The sequence below is a fragment of the Astatotilapia calliptera genome, chromosome 9 (assembly GCF_964374335.1).
Source record: "Astatotilapia calliptera chromosome 9, fAstCal68.1, whole genome shotgun sequence".
NCBI lineage: Eukaryota > Metazoa > Chordata > Actinopteri > Cichliformes > Cichlidae > Astatotilapia > Astatotilapia calliptera.
This window is the reverse complement of record NC_137430.1, coordinates 35,134,140-35,150,523: the sequence shown is the minus strand read 5'-3', so window position 1 is coordinate 35,150,523 and position 16,384 is coordinate 35,134,140. Positions and strand designations below refer to the sequence as shown.

General features: G+C 47.0%; 3 protein-coding genes across 4 annotated transcripts in view; 1 reads left to right on the top strand and 2 right to left on the bottom strand.

Annotated features, from left to right (window-relative positions):
• LOC145431207 (uncharacterized) overlaps nucleotides 1–16,384 on the top strand; it is a 382,620-nt gene that overhangs the window by 178,911 nt on the left and 187,325 nt on the right. The gene's annotated exons all lie outside the window — the stretch shown is intronic.
• xrcc2 (X-ray repair complementing 2) lies at nucleotides 60–2,847 on the bottom strand. Its single transcript, XM_026180570.2, has 6 exons — nucleotides 2,635–2,847; nucleotides 1,757–1,838; nucleotides 1,634–1,669; nucleotides 1,413–1,562; nucleotides 1,070–1,331; nucleotides 60–711 (listed from the first exon to the last, which is right to left on the bottom strand). Exons 1-6 carry the CDS (start codon nucleotides 2,653–2,655, stop codon nucleotides 378–380), a joined length of 885 nt encoding a protein of 294 aa, XP_026036355.1. The 5' UTR covers nucleotides 2,656–2,847; the 3' UTR covers nucleotides 60–377.
• Nucleotides 7,539–16,384, bottom strand: part of LOC113029558 (uncharacterized) — an 18,414-nt gene continuing 9,568 nt past the window's right edge. Inside the window, exons 1-6 of one of the 2 annotated variants that reach the window (XM_080306873.1) lie at nucleotides 16,056–16,241; nucleotides 14,670–14,936; nucleotides 13,885–14,438; nucleotides 12,678–13,811; nucleotides 10,069–11,169; nucleotides 7,539–8,200 (exon numbers count right to left, since the gene is read on the bottom strand). In XM_080306873.1, the coding sequence (XP_080162999.1) occupies nucleotides 7,667–8,200; nucleotides 10,069–11,169; nucleotides 12,678–13,811; nucleotides 13,885–14,391 (3,276 nt within the window). In that variant the 5' untranslated portion in view covers nucleotides 14,392–14,438; nucleotides 14,670–14,936; nucleotides 16,056–16,241 and the 3' untranslated portion in view covers nucleotides 7,539–7,666. Of the gene's footprint in view, nucleotides 8,201–10,068; nucleotides 11,170–12,677; nucleotides 13,812–13,884; nucleotides 14,439–14,669; nucleotides 14,937–16,055; nucleotides 16,242–16,384 lie in introns of those variants that run through there. The other variant, XM_026180468.2, reaches the window with a different exon arrangement.

The window sequence follows — 16,384 nt, the reverse complement described above, 5'->3', positions numbered from 1 at the left end:
AGTTATTATTAATTAATCTACAATCTGCTGATGGGTCTGAGTGGAAACAAACACACAGGTCACAACATACATGTCCAGTTTATTGAACACAAACACTAATGCTGACCCTTTGGCCCCTAACAATGACCTCATCCTGACCCCACCCCCTCCATTTTCCCTGTACAGTCCCACCTGTGCAGCTCATTACAGTCTGCTCCTGTTTCCACTGTGGGCCGAGCAGCAGTCAGAGCACAGAATCACATCACACAGAAAAACACGCAGATGAAGTAAACAGTCTGTGCTGTGAGGGGCGTGTCTGCGGCAAGGGCTCAAATGTGATTGGTCCCTCAGCCAGATGACGGACATCTCCCTGATCCATGATTGGACCAGAGTCTGAGTTACTGACGTGCAGCACATTTGTTCTCCTCGGACGCCGACAGGAACGCCACTCCTGCCTCCGTCACACAGAAGGAGCTGCTCCAGGAGACCTTGACCCTCGAAGAGAAGGTGGTGCAGTGGACGGTGAAGATCTGCTGTCTCCTCTGCTCCTGGTCGTGTCCTCCTTCGGCAGCCATGTTGTTTCCTGGCTCCTGCCTGGAGCACAGCAGCCGGTGGGTCACCAGCCTCTGCCAGGAGCGGCAGAGGTACGACCGCTCGGAGTCTGAGGAGGAGGAGGGGACGCCGGGCCTCCTGATGGCGTGACAGGTGGCGAAGACAGTAATTCTGTAATCCCTGTGGAGTAGGAGGAGTCAAAAATCAGAAAATTAGTGAGCCACAGTCCAGAACAGAACCACCACAGGCTCCACTCAGGTATTTGACCCAGCAAAACACGAACAAACCAACATTTTACACAAACACTCGTCAGAGCGTGAGCGATTGACCAGCCAACACCCTGACCTACGGTGCTGACACTGCAGTTTGACCACCAGGGGGCACTCTGCACATGTGTTTGTACCTGAAAGAGAAAAGCTGCGCACATGACCGTGATCGTATCAGAGCTCAGCGGAAGCCTTCAGAGTGGTGGTGATGTCACGCAGCGCACTGTAACGCATGACCTGCGAGCAGCCTGAATCAGTCTAACTCCACCCACCTGAGCAGGCGTCCCAGCAGCTCCGCACACCTACTGAGCTTCTCCTCCTGTTTGGTGTAGCTGGCCCCACCCTCGCAGCGATCCACCCAATAAAACGCGGAAATGCTGTCTATGAGGATGAGCGCCAGGGCGGGCCGTGATGACAAGGTGGTCTCCAGGAAGTGGAGGGTGAGGAGGAGCTGTGAGGAGGAGTAGCAGTGAACAAACAGGAGGCGGGACAGACATGAGCGCAGCGCCGCCTCGTCTGCTCCGGCCAACAGCGCTAAGGACCCGGAGAGAAAGGGTTAGTGTGTAACTTCCTGTTTGTTTGTGTGTGTGTGTGTGTGCATGCGTGTGCATATACCTGCGCTCAGTTTGCTGTCCAGGATGCTGACCAGGTGTAACATGTCTAGGCTGTAGTCGGTGTCCACAAACACCACATCCACCTCCAGACCCCCAGCTGCCTCCGGCAGCACGCAGCGGCACAGCAGGTGATACAACAGCTCCGTCTTACCTGAGCAACACACACACACACAGTTTACATCCAGGTTAAAGGTGGAGGCACTTCCTGCATCGTGAACTCACCTGTGCCCTCCAGCCCAAACAGCTCCACCACCGCACCTGAGAGCAAGAAACAACACATACAGTGAGACAGTCACCTGACTGACAGCATGTGTCAGCTGTGAGTGGGTGGGCGTGGCCAGTCACCTTGGTCGGGTCCTCGGTCTTCCGGAAACAGACGAGGCTCAATATCCTTAAGGCAGCGCCGTGCCTCCAGACGAGCTAACAGCTGACAAGACGCACACACCGTTACACTCTGCTCCAGGATATACACTCTGCCATATTACACTCTGCTCCAGGATATACACTCTGCTCCAGGATATACACTCTGCTCCAGGATATACACTCTGCTCCAGGATATACACTCTGCCATATGACACACTGCTCCAGGATATACACTCTGCCATATGACACACTCTGCTCCAGGATATACACTCTGCCATATGACACACTCTGCTCCAGGATATACACTCTGCCATATTACACTCTGCTCCAGGATATACACTCTGCTCCAGGATATACACTCTGCTCCAGGATATACACTCTGCTCCAGGATATACACTCTGCCATATTACACTCTGCTCCAGGATATACACTCTGCCATATGACACACTCTGCTCCAGGATATACACTCTGCCATATTACACTCTGCTCCAGGATATACACTCTGCTCCAGGATATACACTCTGCCATATTACACTCTGCTCCAGGATATACACTCTGCCATATGACGCACTGCTCCAGGATATACACTGTACAGATCATTACACACTGCTGCAGCACGTAGACTGTACCACACTACAAACTAAACACGTGTTTTGAGTTTCCGGCAGCATCTCCAGCTGTGCAGAGCTCTGCTCAGTGAAGGTCACAGCAACACACCTGTACCAAACTCGAACAGGTAACTGTCTGTTTTCTTCCTACATCGCTTGTAAGCAGACACACACCCTCTGACAGTTACCGTCACGCGGTGCTAACAGCGCGGTCACGTGACACACAGGCAAACACGGGCTTCGGTTTCTCACCTGAGCGCCGCTCTCGCTCATCTCAGCAGAGCTCCTTCTCCTTCGGGACCCGCCACGGCTGTTTTGAACTGACTTCCGGTTTCCGCCATATTGCGACCGCCACAGCAACCGGAAACACGTGATCTCCACAGTAGCCGGAAACACGTAACTTCAGTTAAATCGACTTTGACAGGGAAAACTAAATTGTGTTTTTGTTACTATTGATGCTGCTGAAAAATAAATTTGGTTCTAAGTGTTTTAACACTCTGGGTTTATTTAAAAAAATCACCATCCCTTCAGCTCGTTTGTGGCCAAAAGTGTCCATGTGTTAGATTAGATTAGATTAGATTAGATAGAACTTTATTAATCCCTCGGGTGGGTTCCTCTGGGAAATTCGATTTCCAAAAAAGCACAGCACCGACAGAGTTATACACACACACATATATATATAAATACAGAGACAATATAAATAAAATATACGAAGGGGATAAATAGAATAAATAGGAATAAAAATAAAAATACAAGTGAATTGCACATTTCAAGTATTGAAAGTTATGTTTTGTCAACGCGAAAGTTGAGCCTCGGGTGTGAAATGTATGGTTTTCAGGGTTTTCCTCGGTTTCCCTGGGTGTCTTCCCGTGTTGTAGTTGTGTCTTATTTTGAAAGGATTATTTACGCGTTACCATAGCGCCCAGAGAGCATTAAGGGGCAGAGAGGAGGATGTTACTCTCAATGTTGTTGGCGCATTTCAAGAGGACACTGCTAATAAAATTACACAGCTGAATTCGCGTTTATTATATTTACAAAATACCACAGTTTTTGTAAATATAACTTCGCGGATTTCACCTACCGCGGGTTATTTTTAGAACGTAACTCCTGCGATAAACGAGGGACCACTATATTATTAATAGTAGAGTCTGGGACATTTAATTGATTAACATCAACATTATTGAGCACTATTATTTTTGTTCAAGGAGAGCAAAAACTATAAAACTCTCTCACCTTGTTCGTTGCCAAAAATGGCAACTTTTGTGTGTGTTTTTTTTTTTTACAAAATGCTGTAAAATGTATATTTATTAAAACATTGATCTACTTTTACCGACTTGACTCTTTAAATTAGCTCCAGTCCTTTTCTTCAAAAAACCAAAATTTTATCTATATTCTTTTTTTTTTTTTACACTTTAAATGCCAGTTAGGTCATATATTACCAGTAACTTTTCAGATAAAACAGTAATAAAGTCCTAATGGTTTCATAAATCTTCGTATTTATTTATTTTTTTTCATATAAGCATCGGGGACAAAGCTGTCTTGCAATTGTTGAGGTCACTATAGTGTGGGCCCTTTTTCTTCCAGGATCACTCTTCATTTGTAGGTTTAGAGGTCTCCTACTACTGTGAAGTGATTTTCATGGGACAAAGGCTTGTATTCCAAGATCTGGGAGATTGTAGAGATGAGCAGTGATGCCCTTCTTGCCATCTTTCCAGAAAAATAAGTGATCTAGAAGCTGTTAGGCTGACTTACAGCAGCAGCACTTTCTGCACCTGCATAAACTCCAGGACACATTTACTAACAGTTTTTGTTGCTGTATGTGCTGCAGCTTTGATTTTTTTACTATAATCATATTTTACTCTACAAGAGTCAAAGTGTTTTTAGCAGGTGCTTCAAAGCAAAGTTTGACTGTGACACTCAAAGCTCAACAGCCTGTATCAACAAAAATTCTCTGCAGCCTGTGTAATATTTGATGCGTCATAATTTATTCCAGTCTGTCTTGCAAATACATGTTTGCGTTGCAATGTCATGCACAACACACAACTATTAGACCCTTAAGATCAAACCTGTGTCATTCTTTTGGTCCACTGCAGTGTAGTAGTCAGCACAGAGCCCAGAGGGTTATACGTAAAATGTATAAAAATATTATTGATTACAGGATAAAAACATAAATGTTAATAGCAACTGTAACCTTTTTACTTTGAAGTTACAAGTATAAACAATGCTGTTACATTTACACTAAAATTTTTACTATAAGTATGGAAACAAGCGAACAACATTTTATAATAAGCTTAACTGGAATTCTGTACACTGAAAAACAAACAGCACATAAAAACCACAAACAAACAGCCAGTGCCTTCATCTGTCCATCAAGTGTCAAACATCACATTGACCTGTAGTCTCTGCTCGTCAGCACATGCTTTTAAAAAGAGCTCCATGTCCTCTGCAAACTGAGAAACAAAGAGGAGGAAGTCCCTCTACACAAACACTGCAGATGACAGGCCAGGCAAACATCTGTTGACCTGTTTGAATGCCTCCTCATCATGTGAGTCTTGAAGTTTTTTTGTAAGAAGAGTAAGACCAGAGTGAGGGCGTTTCATTTTCATGGACTTTCCACAAGCCGCAGTTTCATTTAGCACAGAGGGACGAGCACATGAATGTTCTACTGAAGATTCAGGAAATGGTTTCGATGCTGGAGACGAGACATCGAGAGGGAGATGGGGCTCCACGGAGAGTTGAGTGGGAGAGAGGCGGGGCTCCACGGACAGTGCAGCGGGAGAGGGGCGGGGCTCCACGGAGAGTGCAGCGGGAGAGGGGCGGGGCTCCACGGAGAGTGCAGCGGGAGAGGGGCGGGGCTCCACGGAGAGTGCAGCGGGAGGGAGGCGGGGCTCCACGGAGAGTTTAGTGGGGAGCAGTCCTGAATGCTGACATGACAATAATTGCCTTGCCATATCCCCACGCTGTATGACTGTCATGTTGCAGACAGGGCAGTGAAAGTGCACCGGCATATCATTTTGTCTGTAAGAGAGAAAAAAACAAAAACAATATGTAATTTAAATGCAGTTGTACAGAATGCAATCAGTTTATCTAACAATCAGATTGTACATATGAACAAAAATACCCAAGCCATCCTCAATAATGAAAGCAAAATGTTGTGGATCACAAGAGCTGTCAGGAAATGTGGTGAACAGGAAAAAATATTTAATGAAAACACTTTTTTCTAGCTGATGAATGCACTGAACTGTACAATGTGAAAAGCAGCTTTTAAGTCAACAAAGACACTGCAGAGGTGCTGAAAAGAAGTGCATATTTATAACTTTAACTATGAGGTTTATTTAATACCAACATACCTTTGAAAGGCAAAGCATTTTTAATGTGTCCATTTATTTGCTCCTCAATCTTTGCCCTGACAGCAGGGCTGAGAGTGGGGCACAGAGGGCAGTGAAACAGCCAACACGTGGTGCACTCCTGCAATTCTGGCTTGGAGGCAGAATTCCAATTTGATATGTGCATCTAAAACAGAGAGAAACAGATAAACACCATATACACCTTTAAGTTCAGGTTTTAGCAGAAATAACATGTTACAGTTAGCATGTTAGAGATTTGGGGAGAAAATTCTTTACAAAAACATAATTTACCAGACACTTTTATTTGTGACATACATATCTATTGACATATAACAGACAATTTAACAAACGCTAACAAAAATCTGGGCAATAAAAAAGCAGAACAGAATGGAATAGAGAATAGTAGTATTTATAAATGTATAAATCTCTTTGTGACAAACTTTACAGCGTTGATGCAGGTGGAATGAAAGACGTGAACAAAGTGCAATACGCAGTAAATGGAACAATGTGCATTGATGTTACAGATCGTGAAAAGTAGTTCAATAAGAAGCAAAAATCAAATACGTTTGAAACTGACCACTAAATGCTAACCAGAGGTGTCAAAAGTGCAGTCTTACTAAAGTTTAGATACCTCGGGGGTCTGACCGTTGTTGTAACGCTAACAAAGTGCCAACGTAATCAGTGTAAGCAAACTAGATGATTTCTAAAATTATATAATTATTAACGGCAAATTTATACATGAAAGACTCTGTGCCAACCTTTATGATCCACTTGCAAGGTTTCCACAGTCGATGATCCGTGCAGTGCTACTGTGGAGGTCACGTGTTTCCGGTTACTGTGGAGGTCCCAATATGGCGCTCCCAGTGGCTGCAGCCAGACCCTTCTCCCATAAAGACCGCAGCTGGAGCATTACCGTAATGTTTATAACACTGCGCAGCAGAATGACTCGAGCTGCAGCCCTCTGACTTTAACAAGATGTGCAGCCCCTCCCCCTTTGAGCCAGCGTCTGTCTAATTGGCTGCCCGTCACAAACTGAAGGTGTGCTTCACCTGTGTGAAGCTAACGGCAGCATGTGAGTGATCACTGAGGCGCCAAATGGGGCTGAACTAGTGAGGAAGACGAGAGGTCAGAGGTCACGTTACTGAGGCGGGCAGTCAGAGGTCAGTGACACTAACAGATGAGGCGAGCTAGCAGTGAAAGTGGAGGAGACTCCTGAACAGCAGCATCAGTCTAGTTTATAATCACAGACACAAAGGTGTTACCAGGGAGGCTGCTGATTGGACAATCGTGCCTTGCCTGTTATGTGCTGTGTTAGATGATAAACAGCTCTGTTCTTGTGTTTTTCTCAGTGAGGCCGAGTTTACCTGCACCACACCTGTCCTGCAGTCTGGTGTCCTCCAGTGGTCCTGAGTGCGAGGATGAGGATTGGTCGTCATGGTGACACTTTAAGCTATATAATCTGAAAACTGATTCTTATTTAAACTCATCACACAGTGACGATGATGATGATGGAGGACTCTGCAGGGAGGACTTTCTCTGTCAGGACTGGAACTACTGCTAAATACACTCGAATACTTCGGTTTGATTGTAGCATTTGTGATATTTGTACTACGCAGTGATGGCTCCAGGCTCACCTGCAGTACCTGTGACGTCCACCAGGCGGTCATGGCCCACATTGATTTAGATTACTCAGAGCCTGACGCGACCATATAAGGATATCCCCTCTCTGACATCATGCAGTTCCATGGGCGGTGCAGCCTGACCTTTGACCTCATTAGAAACCATGAACAGCAGGACAGAAAAAAGGAGCAGGACATTATTTCATTTTATTGTTCAAAAACAGTGTGACACACACACACACACACCTAAAATCACTGAAACCAGACTTCATAGAAAAAATTAAAACAAACATGTTTAACAAGAACGTAATCAGCCAATCAGAGGAGGCGCTGCATTGTGACAGAGCAGGGGGAGATGGTCACCTGACAATCCTGCAAGTCTCTGTGAACCAGGTAAGTCTGCCTGTGCACACCTGTCTGTCTGTCTGTGGCAAAGGTAGCCTCAAACCTATCAATCATCTGTGAAGCCCCGCCCCCAGCCTTAGTGAGACCACCAGCCTTCATTCTTCCTCTCCTTTGTGTGGGTTTGGTTGCTGCACTCTGATGGGCTTTTCTAAGACCATGTGACAACTCCTCTGACTCCAGTAGGTATCTGATTGGTGGGCCAACTCTCCTCCTTCGCTGCCGCTGAGGCTCCTCCCCATTCTCGTTCTTACCCTGGGTTCCTTCTTTCCATTTGCCATCAGAAGCTCGAGCACTGCTCATGGCCATCCCAACTCTGTTGCCTTGGGAACTGTCTATGATGCTGCGGTGCTGATTGCAATGATGCAGGAACAGTCTGCTGGCACGGCTGAACTTCCTGTTGCAGATGTGACAGCCGAACGGGCGCTTCGGTCTGTGGAAGACAGACGTCTGCAGAGGAGAAAGGTCACGATTAACTGAAGGCTTTCAGGGAGTTTTTAGACTTCCTGATAATAATGAATTACAGTCGTCCAGCCTGGAAGTAATAAATGCATGAACTAGTTTTTCAGCGTCACTCTGAGACAGGATATTTCTAACTTTAGAGATGTTGCACAAATGGAAGAACGCAGTCTTACATATTTGTTTAATATGTGCGTTGAAGGACATGTCCTGGTCAAAAATGACTCCAAGGTTCCTCACAGCGTTACTGGAGGCCAAGGTAATGCCATCCAGAGTAAGAATCTGCTTAGAGACCATATTTCTAAGCTTTTCAGGGCCGAGTACAATAACCTCAGTTTGATCTGAATTAAGAAGCAGAAAGTTAGCGGCCATCCAGGTCTTTATGTCTTTAAGACATTCCTGCAGTTTAACTCATTGGTGTGTGTTATCTGGCTTCATGGACAGATAGAGCTGGGTGTCATCTGCATAGCAGTGTAAATGTATGCTATGTCTTCTGATGATGCTGCCTAAGGGAAGCATGTATAATGTAAACAGAATTGGTCCTAGCACTGAACCCTGTGGAACTCCATAATTAACCTCAGTGTGTGAAGAGGACTCTCCATTTACATGCACAAACTGGAGCCTATTAGATAGATATGATACAAACCACTGCAGTGCAGTACCTGTAATACCTACAGCATGTTCTAATCGCTCTAATAGGATATTATGGTCGACAGTATCGAACGCTGCACTAAGGTCTAGCAGGACAAGCACAGAGATGAGTCCACTGTCAGAGGCCATAAGAAGATCATTTGTAACCTTCACTAAAGCTGTTTCTGTGCTGTGATGAGCTCTGAAACCTGACTGAAACTCTTCAAATAAGCCACTCCTCTGCAGAGGTCCTTCTACCGTGCCACTATCGAGAGTGTGCTGGTGCACGCCATCCCTGTGTGGTACGCTGGTTGCACAACAGCTGACAAGAAGAGACTACAGAGGGTCATCAGAACTCCCTGGATTTAATTGCCAGCTCAAGATGTCTCTCCAGAGCCAGGGCAATTATAAAGGACCACCTCCATCCTAACCACCACCTCTTCAACATCCTGCCCTCTGGAAAAAGGCTCAGATCCATCAGGTGCAAAACCAACAGACTAAAGAACAGCTTCTTCCCGTGGGCTGTCAGAACTCTTAATGCAAACTAGTGTGTAAAGACTTCCCCAACACATCCACCCTGACACTGCTGTTGATCATCTATGTGCAATATCTCAGTCTTTCCATGTTCTGTGCAATTATTTTGGTCCCAGTCTGTTTCAATGTTTCCTCCACATACACCATGTATATAGTTCCACTCACATATGTATACATATACACTGTTTTTTATTTTATTCTATTGATTTATCCATCCATCCATCCATCCATCCATTCGCTTCCGCTTATCCTTTTCAGGGTCGCGGGGGGCGCTGGAGCCTATCCCAGCTATTGATTTAATTATTTATTTATTTTCCGCCTTCGTTGTATATTGGTTTCTCTTCTTTTTACTTTAGCACCTTTGTGATCAAGCTACCCAATTTCGCTGTGCAAGAAACTGCACAATGACAATAGAAAGTCTCTAAAAGTCTAAGATGATCTGTTAGCTGTTTGACAACTACTCTTTCAAGGATGTTTGATATGAAAGGAAGGTTGGCGATTGGCCAATAATTAGCTAAGACTGCTGGGTCTAGAGATGATTTTTGAGTAAAGGTTTAACTACAGCCAGCTTGAAGGCCTGTGGTACATAGCTGATCATTAGAGATGGGTTCAATCTTTAATATGGTCGACCTAAGAACTTAATGGCAGGTGCTGTTAGCTGCCTCCTGATTGATCAGTTAACTGTGGCTACCAACCTTTTTTGGGCTCCGTCTGCTGTGTGTGGGTTTATTTTCTGTGTCCTGATTGGCTGTTCTTTGACCCCGTGACAGCTCCTCTGACTCCAGCAGGTACCTGATTGGTGGGCCGACCATCGTCCTTCTCAGCCTCTGAGGCTCCTCCTTCTTCTCATCTCCCTTTCTTCTGCCCTTTTCAACCACGTGACTTATGTCTTTAACTTTAGCGTCAAGCCTGTCAATCATCTCTGAAGCCCCGCCCCCAGGCTCACAGAGGCCAACAGCATCTGATCTTTCTCTCCTTCTTGTGAGCTTGGTAACTGCCTCCTGATCAGTGTGATTGGCTGTTCCAGAATCATGTGACGTTTCCTCCAACTCTAGAAGGCATCTGATTGGTGGACTGACCATCTTTCCTGGTCTCTGAGGCTCCTCCTCTTCCTGTCTTCCTCCCGTTGAGACCATGTGACCTGTGTCTTTATCTCCAATGTCAGAACAGTCAGTCATCTTTGAAGCCCCGCCTCCAACAGAGTCTTTTGATCTTCCTCTCCTCCTTGTGTGTTTGTTAGCTGCCTTCTGATTGGTCTGATTGGCTGTTCCAGAACCCCGTGTTGTCTCCTCTGACTCCAGCAGGTACCTGATTGGTGGGCCAACCATCGTCCTCCTCGGCCTTTGAGGCTCCTCCTCCTTCTCCACACAGACTTGTTGCACCTCCCTTTCTTCTTTTTCTTCCTCCTCCGCTCTGCTCCTCTTTGTCCCCCTCCATCCATTCCCACTCCTGTTCAGGGTCCAGTAGTTGACCAACCAGCTGGGACGTGTTCTCGCACGGTTTATGCCTCTTGACCAAAAAGGAGCCTTGGTGGGTGCTGTGAGGAGGGGCTTCCTGGGCCTCTGAGGCTCCTCCTCCTTGTCATCCTGGGTGGTCTGTTTTTGTGGTTTGTTTTTAGGAGCTTGGGCGTTGCTCAGGGCCGCCCCACATCCGTTGCTGTAGAGACCACCTATATTGCTGTGGTGCTGATCGCATTGGTGCAGGAACAGCCCGCTGGCACAGCTGAACTTCCTGTTGCAGAGGTGACAGCCGAAAGGTTGCTTTGGTCTGTGGACGGACGGGTGGAGGGCAGACGCCTGCAGGGGGGAAAGGTCAGACAAAGGTCAGGTGAGCGTTGGGTTAATTACAGCTAACTAAAGACAAAAGGGGCAGAAAAGTCTGGTTAAAAGTCGGGAAAGAAGAAGCCCATCCATTAGGGGTGGGCTTTGATTATCAATTTATCGTTTAAAATCGATTCTAGCTTGGATAAATTTATTTTGCCCGGAATGCCAGAATCTCAGGTTAAATGAGAGCAGGATTCTGTACAAAGATGGAAACACAAAACACAAAGAATTCACTCTGATTTTTGCTGTTTTGCTTCCACCACGATAAAAATCACACTTCATGCACAGCTCTCTCTCTCTGTACTTCAAGAACAGTTTCCCGTCTAAAAATCTGTTTTCTGCATTATTCGCTTGCTTGTTACGCACAACTCTACCGTTGTTTACAGGCTGTTGGCCGCTGTTTTTGTCCTTTTACTTACTTCTGAGAAGAAAGCCTCATTTCTGCTGTTCAATACTGAGCAAATTTAAACTTTTTAAAATGATGCAAATTGCAAAACTCTCAGCTGTGCCTGTAATCAAACCTCTGTAAACTTTGCTCTGCTTCACTTCAGCAGCATCAGGTCATGTTCATGTGTTGATTCATGGTTTTCTTTCGTTTTTGATCTACTGCAGAATATTTTTAAGGTCATCTGTTAAAATCCAGGCCAGGAAAGTCGCCTTCATGTTTTTCTGTGTTTTATCCTCAGTTACTTTGACACAAAGCCCTCTGCTGTGATGCTCACACCTTTGATAAAGTCCCGCAAGTATCAGCTTTCTTTTTATAGATATAAAAATATGGAAATGTACTGATGCATGACCTGAATTATAATATTTCTGACTGTCTCAGGCTAAATTTACCCGATTCAAATCGAATCGAATTGTGGATCGAATTGATTCGGGACCTCATGAATCGAAATCGAATCGATTCTAGAGATCAGTGACGATACCCAGCCCTAATTTCCATGGTTACCTACTCGGAACCACTCGCCATGACTGGTTTTCCACTACAATCTGGTAAGTACTTAATGTACGTGGTCATTGTTATAGCAATTAATGTGCAACACCAATAAAGGTGGACGTCGAGGCGCGATGGACCCGCTGCTTGGTCTGTGGCGTCAGACTCGGGAACACGGCATTGCTTTTGTAGCCATTTCTGTCGCTACCCAACTTCAAAAATGGCGCTTTTCATTTTTGTGAATGAGACGCCATCACGACTCATCGAGGGAAGCCACTGACTGGCCAATCAGGGGCACATTTTCATATTTGCTCGAATTTCCTGGAACGCCGGCCGAACATCACCTGGTACCAGGAACTACGAACTAATAGGAAACCTGAAAACCGCGGCAAGTCGATCCGAGTAGGTAGAAAAAGAGGCTGTAGTAACAGGTAAAGTTCAAGTAAAGGTCAGAAGACATGGGCTTGTGTTCTGCATCCTGATTGGATGATTGTAAAATATCTGTTATCACCTCTGACTCTAGAAGGCATCTGATTGGTGGACTAACCGTCTTTCCTGGTCTCTGAAGCTCCTCCTCTTCCTTTCTTCCTCCCGTTGAGACCATGTGACCTGTGTCTTTATCTCCAATGTCAGAACAGTCAGTCATCTTTGAAGCCCCGCCTCCAACAGAATCTTTTGATCTTCCTCTCCTCCTTGTGTGTTTGTTAGCTGCCTTCTGATTGGTCTGATTGGCTGTTCCAGAACCCCGTGTTGTCTCCTCTGACTCCAGCAGGTACCTGATTGGTGGGCCAACCATCGTCCTCCTCGGCCTTTGAGGCTCCTCCTCCTTCTCCACACAGACTTGTTGCGCCTCCCTTTCTTCGTCGTCCTCCTCCACTCTGCTCCTCTTTGTCCCCCTCCTTCCATTCCCACTCCTGTTCAGGGTCCAGTAGTCGACCAACCAGCTGGGACGTGTTCTCGCACGGTTTATGTCTCTTGACCAATAAGGAGCCTCGGTGGGTGCTGTGAGGAGGAGCTTCCTGGGCCTTTGAGGCTCCTCCCCTTCCTTTCTTCCTCCCGTTGACACCATGTGATCTGTTACTTTATCTTCAGTATCAGAACAGTCAGTCATCTTTGAAGCCCTGCCCCCAGCCTCACTGAAATCAAAAACATTTTTTGGTCTTCGCCTGCGCTGTGTGGGTTTGTTTTCTGCATCGTGATTGGAGGTTCTGACACCACCTGTTTCCTCTGACTCCAGCAGGTACCTCATTGGTCGGCCAACCATCGTCCTCTTTGTCCTGTGAGGCTCCTCCTCTCCTTCCTCTCTTCCTCCTGTTGTGACCATGTGACCTGTGTCTTTAGCATTAGTCTCAGGCCTGTCAATCACCTCTGAAGCCCCGCCCCCAACAGCATCTTTTGATGTTCCTCTCCTTCTTGTGGGTTTGGTAGCTGCCTCCTGATTGGTCTGATTGGCTGTTCCAGAACCATGTGACACTTCCTCCGACTCCAGTAGGTACCTGATTGGTTGGCAGACTGTCCTCCTCTGCCTCTGAGGCTCCTCCCTCTCCTCTGCATCACCCTGCGCGTGATTGGTTTGTTCTTGCTGTTGGTCAGCAGCAGCTTGTGCGCAGCTAGAAGCCGGTCTGTGGACGGAAAGGTGGAGATCCAGAGACGCCTGGCTGGTGACGTTCAGACCACACACCTGGAGACAGGTAAAGTCGAAGGTCAAAGGTCAGAGAAACAAAGGTGATGTGACGTTCAAGTGAAGGACTGACCTGGCAGAGCTTCCACCATCTCTCTGCTCCTCCGTCTGTTGAGGACTCCACCGTGCTGCTGTCATCCAGCTCCTTCTGCTCCTTCCTCGGCCTCCCCATCTTTCTCCTCCGCACATCTCTGCTCGCTCTGCTGTGATTGGCTGCTGTTGGCCCATGTGACTGCTGCTCAGACTCTAGCAGGTATCTGACTGTCGGGCCAACCATCCTCCTCGGTCTCCGACCCTCCTCAGTCTTTATTATGACAGATTTGACTCCTCCCCTTTCTTTCATGGTCTCCTCCCCTCCTCTCTCCTCCTCCTCCTGCCCCTCGTTCTCCTTCCTCTCCTGGATCCTGGTTGTTTGTTCCTCTCCTCGCTTGCTGGTGTGGGACTCCTCATCCTTCTTCAGAAGCTTAATCTTTAGTCTCCTCCTCTTCCCGGCCGCATTTCCTGCGATGTGATTGGTCGATTTGTCAGCCAGTGATGACTTTTGTCTTTCACCACCATCAGGCCACCTCCCCCCCACCATCTTCTTCTTTTCTTTAAATGCCACATTCTCAGAGCAGAGTCTCTCCTCTGCAGGAGAAGAGTAAAGGAAGTTAATGTTCAAATACTGATTAATACAAAGAACCGATCACTAATCAATAACCCAGATACTGACTGATGCAGAGAGTCAATCTCCTGTGAGAGGAGGCTGAAGGATGAAAGGTTGGGAGGTCAAGAACACATGAGCAGATTAAAGGCTTCCTGCTCTGAGTGGACTCGATCTTCAAACATCTCATTTAACCTGACACTTACAAAACCTACCCTCAGGTACGTGCACCTCCTGCTCCTCTTCCTGCTCCTCCTCTTCGGCCAGCCCCGGGCTCAGGGGAGCGATGAGTCCAGGAGGAGCAGCCGAGACGTCCGCAGGAGTCGGGGGAGGCAGAACAGAGTGCTCGGAGAACAGAGGCACGCTGGGTAGCAGGGCGGGGCGGTCGGTGCCGCAGCGTGATGCCCGACTCCTGCAGAGCTGCAGCAGAGCACCCCCTGCTGATTCATCCACCTGGAAGGCGCCACAGTGGCAGGAAACACCTGAGAGGGGAGAGGCGTACGTGTGAGCGCGCTCTGCTTCAAACAGTTAATGGGCGTGTCCAAATTCATGGGCTGCATCCTCCCGAGGACGCATTTGTAGAACGATTACATCACAGTGACGCGCCGAAGGCTGTCCAAATTCGTAGACTCCTCCGAATGCAGCCGACAAATGCGTCCTGCTTTTCCCCGAATTTGAAGGACGGGTCGGGTGTGTCCTTTGTGGCCCACCATATCCCAGAATTCATAGCGCAGCCCAGCCAAACTCCAGTTTCTGGCAATGGCGGCCGCTACTAAGTTTTAATATTACTGTTACTACTCTCTCTGGGTCACAAAATAAACTTTTAACATATTTTCAGGCGAGAATGTAGCTGTGTAAACTTTTAATATCTGCTCGGTTTATCAAGATATCGCATATTTGCAAAAGTGCTTCGATGTTTTCAGAGACTTCTGCTGCCCACCAGCTCGACAGCTCGCCGGGAGCTCGAGGGTCACTGAAGCCGCCGAGAACAGCAAACTCCCAGCACATCATTTTCAGATCACCTCGGTCTTTCGCTGCTCGGGTTAAACGTAATATATAAGTCACTTAGAGAACCTAAAATGTTATTGTTTGGCTTTTTTTCAGTGTTTTATTTGTTTATGAGTAAATCGGTTTGGCTGAGATTAACATTATTAGATTAGATTAGATAAAACTTTATTAATCCCCCGGGTGGGTTCCTCCTTGGTTTTCACACAGCTGAATAAACGTCAAACAGAAAACTGATTAAACAGATGGTCGAGAGTTTACTCCAGTGTCCTGTTATATTTTAGATAGCAAGGAGCAGACGGCCGAGTTTATTAAACTCCACCGAGACAGCGGTGACGCTAATCTGAAGGCTGGACCGTCCAATTTCACGGCCGTTTACTTCCGGCCTACCCGACCTTCTGAAGACCCGGCCCCCATAGACCGTGAAGGCCGGGTCCTCAGGAGGATGCAGCCCATGAATTTGGACACGACTAATAACTCAGAGAGCACCTGGCCATGAAGCGATCAAGGGTCTCAATGTCAGCACTGCAATGAATTCTGGGTAAATTTAGACATCTGTGAGGAAGAAAACAGTGTGTCTGCTCAGGTGTGTTTACCGGGGCAGAAGGTGTTTCTAATCAGCGGGTGTGGGACAGGAACAGGAAGTTCACCATCTTCTCAGCTGTGAAGTGGCTTCAGTACAAAGGCCGTGGACTGTGACTCTACCCGTGACTCCACGTCTGTGGCCAGGTGAGTGAGACGCCCACAGGCTCTAAACCCGAAGATGGCGCTCGGCGACGAGGCAAGCCCCCTTTTACCCACCATTCACAGAGACGAACCTTGAGTCCGTCCGCCGGCTCGAGCCCTCAGAGGAAACCACCCGGAGCGACTTCTGTGTGGACCAGCTCTGTGTGGATCTGTGTGGACCGGCTCTGTGTGGACCGGC

Bases quoted from the DNA above. Each gene is read 5' to 3' on its own strand.
- xrcc2 (XM_026180570.2), bottom strand. From the start codon at position 2,655: ATGAGCGAGAGCGGCGCTCAG. The intron at 1,839-2,634 runs GTGAGAAACCGA...GCGTCTTGTCAG, and splicing joins TGAGCGAGAGCGGCGCTCAG to CTGTTAGCTCGTCTGGAGGC. The intron at 1,563-1,633 runs GTGAGTTCACGA...TGTGTTGCTCAG, and splicing joins GTTTGGGCTGGAGGGCACAG to GTAAGACGGAGCTGTTGTAT.